Raw genomic sequence first — 6,751 nt, 5'->3', positions numbered from 1 at the left:
ACCCTTTGGAGCATCATAATACTGATCACTAGTTCTACGACTTTTTCAAAAGCTCATATAGATATTTTTTCTTAGTCCAGTAAAATATATCATTACCTAGAAATTGAATAGAAAGGTGTGATTGGGAAATAGCAACAAGATTAATAACCAATCTTTCATTTTTACAGTTTCAATACTACTAAGATAGTGGGAACTTGTTTCTAATATGAACACAGGAATGCAGCTATTTATAGGATGCAGTGATGTCACTCTAGGAACCACATTCATGCTGTGACAGTGGTCCAGTTCTCAATATTGTATTTCTATACTGAAAAATAAAACTTTTTTAAAGTTACTGTTTCCAAAATCACATCATCCAAAAGTATACTACAGTCTTCTTCTGCAGCAGTCTTCTTTAAATTCTGACAAACAGCTATCAAAGGCTGAATGAGAGAAAAAAAAAGGATGACCAGATGGTTTTGGGTACTCTTTCTGGAACATGGCAATGTAATTATAACAACATAGTAACATAGTAAATGACAGCAGATAAAGACCAAACAGTCCATCCAGTCTGCCCAGTAAGTTGCTTTTGGCAGTAACTGCTGCTCCATGCAGGATAGCCTCATGCGATCTGTTAAAGATAGTAACTGCCATTCCATACAGCTTATTCCCTTGCCTACTATTAAGGGTAGTAACTGCCGTTCCATGAAGATATTTCCATGCCTTCTGTTAAAGGCGGTAGTGATTATCACTCCGTACAGGTTACTTCGTCCCCCTCCTTCTGTTAAGAGTGGTAGTAATTGACACTCCGTGCGGGATTACTCCCATGCAGAAGTGTTACACCTAAAGTTAACATGTTATTCCATTTTTTATTTCCATCCTCGAGGTTATAATAGCAAGTTCTTGTGGGCAAAAAACAGCTTGCCTATGTTGTCCTCAGATCTGCATGATCATTCAGCAAGTGACTTAAAGCTCTATCCTGTATGCATGGTGCTATCAACCTGTATGGTATAAAACCATGGATTACACAAAGTTTTTCTTCTAGTGTGTGTGATATCTATATATATCCTTTCTCATCAGAATAATTGGTTTTAAATTCCCTTTCCAGTAGATGGAGGCAGATCATATAACTTTTTCTGTGACATCATCACTATTTACATGTGATGCAGGACATGTACAAATACTCATAAATGCACAAATAGAAACTCATCAAAAATCATAAAAGTGACTTTTTTGAAAAATATTGTCCACATTCATTCATTCTCTGTTCCTGGGGACAGGATCAAATTTTCCAAACCTATGCTCGCTCTTTCAATAATCCTAGAGCAAGCATCCTCCGCACTAAAGATCATTGTCTCTCTCCTTCTTCAACCAGGGAAATGGATTCTGCCAGCCCTGCTCTCTTTCTGAACACTCTCAAAGCCCAAAGAAGGGATTCGACCTCCACCCCTGTAATCATTGTCTCTCTACTCCTGTGGCTAGGACAGGGATCCTCAGTCTTGCACTTAATGAGTCCTTCCTTCTGACCCTGTACTCAGTCTCCCTCTGCTTGCAGGATTCATGGAGGGAACCCTCCCTGGCCCCGCACTGACCATGTGACCACTCATTGGTCATTTTCGGCAGTAGCTGCTGTAACAGTCCATATACAGACTTCTCTTTTGGACAATGTGTCAGTTCTTTTTATATTAATACTATCTTTTTTGGCAAAATTACACCTTTTAATCTTTTCAAGTACATCGTAACCATATGTGTAGGTCAAAGGGAAGTACCATAAGTCAGCATCCGCACAAACTGGGTGAGTTCACTAATACTACGTAGATACCTTTTGTAAAGCATAGGAGACAGGCAAGATGTCTTTTTCAAACTCATTTTAATATTACACATTAAAACAACTTTTTTAATATTTTGAAAGGGTATGTGAACATTTGAATATACAACCAACTAAGCATCCAATTACTGGTTTGTCTGACCTTTCAGACAAAATAAGAGCTTGTCTGAACATTCTTTTCAATTATGTAACAATTATTCTATATTTTAATTACATTTTCCATAATCACACTAAAGGAAAAATAAATTATCGGACTGACATTTTTACTGTTTGTTCTTCCATCAGAAAAGCATGCAAATCTGCCATCACATATTATAAAAACAACATTATTGTTACAAACACCACTACCCACGCAACAGGATATTTCCAAGATGGCCAATGCCTATATAAAATTTTCACACATGAAGGACATTTAAAAAACAGAGTTCAGACAAATCCCTCTTAAAAAAAAATCTGACATCAGAAAACAGGGAATTTTTGCTGCTAAATGGTTATTAAATTTCATGACAACCTATGCATTTTTAATATTTATGAGCAAATGTAATAAGCTGGTGGCTGCGTCTGGCTTATACTTTGATATTTCTGGAGCCAAGACACATACACAAGTCGTAATCCACAAACGAGCTTCTCTGCTCTGACTAAAAACAGAATAAACATGACACACAAAAATCTGTTAAAAATTTGACAAGAAACCACATCTTAAGCCTTGCCATTTGTTTAGTCATTTAAAAATCTCATCCTTCCAAATTATTTCTGATGTACCATTTCTAATTTTGAAAAAGGGTACCTATGTTGTCATTAAATTAATTATACATACAATAACAGACTGCAGAATTCAAAATATTAGTTGACAAATATTTAATTCAGGTGCTTGTGCAGCCAGTATCTATAACATAGCACAATATTAATACTTCAATTGTGCATTAAATATCATATATGGTAGAATTACTACTAGCTGCAACCAAAAATTAAGCAAACACATTCAAGTGAATCTAGTGCAACTGTTGTGTTACAACTAATATTTTATACCATGGAACTCTGTTTACAGGGGACTTGGAGAACATGTTCTGACCTCGATTGTTTCTTCCAATCTACTTCAATGGCACAGATACTCTGTTGTTGTGAAGAAAATTTCCCATACTAAATAGCTGTTGGGCAAGTCCCACTTTCCGTAATGGGAACAACATTTTTAAACTAAGTCACAGTCTTTTTTCACAATCTAGTCCAGTTACTGCAAAAAGAATACATTTCACATTTGGAAAACAGTGTAAATTAGACTTGAAAAAGCCTGTGCACTGTTAGATGAATTTTATAAGCCCAGTGTGTGCCAAAAACTGGGAGATATGTAAGTTTGTCTGTCCTGCTTGCGCCGAGCAGACTTTAATAGCCATCCGTGTACATGCGTATCTCCTAAGGCATGGGCGTAGTCTGGGCAGAGCAAAGGTGGGACGTGGGCATTCTGGGACTTTAACATGAAATGTGCGTGTAAGTATTTATGCGCACAAGCATGCGCTGGGGTCCCCTGCTACGTAACTTTACTACTGCTATGGTTGGCATGTAAATAATAAAAACTAGGCTAGTCAGCGGGGTTTTAAGAGTTGGGCTACACAGAGGAAAGGGAGGCTAATACCTAGGGGAGGTGGTTTGGAAGTCCTGTCACTTAACTGGGCAAATTCAGAACAAACTGGGAAACTAGTAATGGTGTTGTGGCGTGCATCCCTTATAAATTCCCCCATTTATGTAGCAGAGGCGGCGCCACGATCAGCCTATTTTATATATACATGTCTATACCGTGTATCTTATAAAATGGCCGCATCCTTTGGTGCAAGCCGGCATACGCGCGTACATGTGTGCCGATGTAACCCTGTATCGGTCACCATCCCTATGTTCTCATGCAGCATGCACTTTGTCTGTTTTTCTCAGGATTTCTAATACACCATGATGGTAGGAACTGTGTCTACTAGTGCAGTGAATTAAGAAAAAATAAAAGCTCACTTTAAGAGAACGGGTCTAATAATTCTTGCCTGAGGATGTAAGCTTTCCAATAGTTCTAGGTTTCTCCCTGACATTACATCTCCGATCTGAACTGAAAGCTGCTTGCACTTTTCCAGGAAGTCATTCTCATTTTCTTGTTCAGGCTGTTCCATCCTTTTCAAAAGTGTAGCCAATGTAAAACAGTCAAATGGTGAGCACTAAATATTACTGATTAAACAATTAAACCATTTCAGACATTTTAGTAACTTGCTAGGTATGATATCTAAGAAACATTTTTTAATTCAAGCCAAGAGGAGGTAAATCTTTGTTTTTTGCTTTATGCATTGCTTTTGAGTTACCATTTTGGTTTTGTTTTATAGATTTATGTTTCCAAACACCAATAGGAGCTTGTGCTTTTCCTAGAAGAAACTGCTCCCACTTAGGAATAATTTCTTCTACTGATGCCCAGTACTGAGTCTGAAAAATACAAAACAAATGAGTGCATGATAACTTGTTTTCCTTCACAGTTTAGTATATTCAAAAGCATGAAGAAAATAAACTTCATAGGAAAGCATTGCACTTTCTAATTTAAAATCTTAAGCAACTAGTTAACATTTTTAGAACTTAATTGTTATACAAGAACATTGATGCTCTTTGAATTTCAACTTTCGAAACCAGTTGAATATTTCAGTGATTTAATATGCCCTCTTGTGGCAAGTAATATAACAGACTCTTCCTTAAGACTTTATCTGCAATACATCTAACTCCATTCCCTGAAACTGTATTAGTCTTAGCAGTAGATTTTTAAACTCTGAATAATTACATACAGTTTTCTTCAAGACACCCTATAACTTTTTGAAGTAGAATTGGATCAGTGATTGCTCATGGGTGCAATAGTTCTGGCCCTAACATTCTTCATGTTATCTACACTTTGTATCACAACGTGGCACAGAACAGCTTCCTTAACAAAGACTATAAATAAGTATAAATAATAGTGATCAGTGCTAATTTTGATATTCAACCAAATACTGAATTGATACAGTTCTTAGAATGAAATTAATATATATTTTTATAAGATGAGAGGATTTCAGACTGATATTTAAGTGAAAACTGGTGTACCCCAAGGATCTGCTTTATCTGCTGGTGCTTTTTAAACATTTTTGTGCAAACCCTTGGGCAGGGTTATATCTTCACTGGATTTAATTTATAAATTCTATACTGATGACATACATTTTATATTCCTAGTGCGGTATGTGGTAAGTTTCACACCAAACATTTCTTATAGTTTTAATGTGATTCAGGAGTGGCTGGCAAAGAATGGTCTTCTCCTTAATTATGAGAAAATATCCATATTATTGTTGGAAAAGGATGCTTCACCAAGTGCATCTTTGGAGATAAATATTAGTAATCTTAAACTGGAAGGTCAGGGATGGAAGCAGGTAACCTGGGAGTAATTATTGGGTCTAGATTTTCTGTGAAATCACAAGTAGATTGCAAGGCTTGCTTTTTATAAGTTACTGTACATCGCCTTGATTGTATATCAAAAGGTGATTCATCAAATTCAATAAATTTATGCACCCTCCTTAGACAAATGTTACCTTTGGAGGAATTCAGACTAGTGGTACAGGCCATTGTGCTTAGCCGCTTAGATTATTCAAACTCTGTTTATTGTGGGCACCTAAATTTTTATAGCAGGGTTTCACAATGGGCAGATTTTCAAAGGATATGTGCGTAACCCGAGAAATCTGTCCCTGCGCGCGCGCAAGCCTCAGGACGCGTGTATGTCCCGGGGCTTGCAAAAAGGGGTGGGGGGTGGGCGGTTCGGGGACGGGGCCAGAGCCTCCAGGCACAGTGGCCATTTGCCGCTGTGCCCGGGATCGCGGGCTGGCTGTTGGCTGGCGCGCGTAAGCTACGCCTGTCAATAGGCAGGCGCAACTTACCCAACAAAGGTAAGGGGGGGTTCTAGGTAGGGCTGGGGGGCGGGTTACGTAGGGGAAGGTGGGGAGAGGCAGAAGGAAACTTCCTCTGAGGCCGCTCCGATTTCGGAGCGGCCTTGGAGGGAACGGAGGCAGGCTGTGTGGCTCGGCGCACGCAAGTTGCACAATTGTGCACCCCCTTGTGAGCGCCAACCCTGGATTTTATAGCATGCGCGCGGCAGCACACTGAGCCAACAATTTCAATGTAATATCAACTATAATGCCCAGATCTTTTCTCTGAGTGGTAACTCCATATATGAAACCTAACATCTTTTAACTACAGCATGGGTTATTTATTTTATTTTATTTATTTATTTAGACTTATATTCCACTTTTTCAGTGCTTCAAAGTGGATTACATTCAGGTACTGTAGGTATTTTCCTATCCCCAGAGGGCTTACAATCTAAGTTGTAACTCTCCCATCTTACTTCTTAGACTTCTGGCATGGCATACATTGTATTAACATTCTACTATTTAGTTGTCAGGGATAATTTATAATCATTTAGCTCAGGTGATTCTTTATTTATATGCACAGGGACTACTTTTCTTATTATTGGAACATCTCTGTTGGGATGCCCTAACTCTAATGCTTCATTAGTATCCTTCAAAGATACCTTCCTCCGAACTATGCGCTGCTGAATGACTGTTGGCTTTCCCTTTGTTCTAGTTTAAAAACTTCACTATCTCCTTTTTAAAAAAGTTCGCACCAGCAGCTTGGTTCCACCCTGGTTACGTGGAGCCTTCACTTTGGAAAAGACTTTCTCTTCCTCAAAAGGTTCCTCATTTCCTTACAAAACTGGATCCCTGTTCCCTGCACCATCTTCTCATCCATACATTGAGACTCTGGCACTCTACCTGCCTCTGGAGACCTGCATGTGAAACAGGGAGAATTTCAGAGAATGTTATTCTGGAGGTTCTAGATTTCAGCTTTCTACTCAAGAGCCTAAGTTTGGCTTCCAGAACCTTCCTCCCACATTTTTCTATGTCGTTGGTG

The 6,751-nt window shown here is 38.5% G+C and overlaps 1 protein-coding gene across 3 annotated transcripts in view; it reads right to left on the bottom strand.

Annotated features, from left to right (window-relative positions):
- Positions 1-1,832: 1,832 nt before the first annotated feature.
- The window catches only part of C4H3orf14 (chromosome 4 C3orf14 homolog), a 48,192-nt gene continuing 43,273 nt past the window's right edge, over positions 1,833-6,751 (bottom strand). For all 3 annotated transcript variants that reach the window (XM_029601005.1, XM_029601004.1, XM_029601003.1), the window contains exon 6: positions 1,833-4,258. In XM_029601005.1, the coding sequence (XP_029456865.1) occupies positions 4,079-4,258 (180 nt within the window). In that variant the 3' untranslated portion in view covers positions 1,833-4,078. The remainder of the gene's footprint in view (positions 4,259-6,751) is intronic.

The sequence above is a fragment of the Rhinatrema bivittatum genome, chromosome 4, assembly GCF_901001135.1.
Source record: "Rhinatrema bivittatum chromosome 4, aRhiBiv1.1, whole genome shotgun sequence".
NCBI lineage: Eukaryota > Metazoa > Chordata > Amphibia > Gymnophiona > Rhinatrematidae > Rhinatrema > Rhinatrema bivittatum.
The sequence above is the reverse complement of the archived record's forward strand: the minus strand, read 5'-3'. Positions and strand labels throughout refer to the sequence as shown.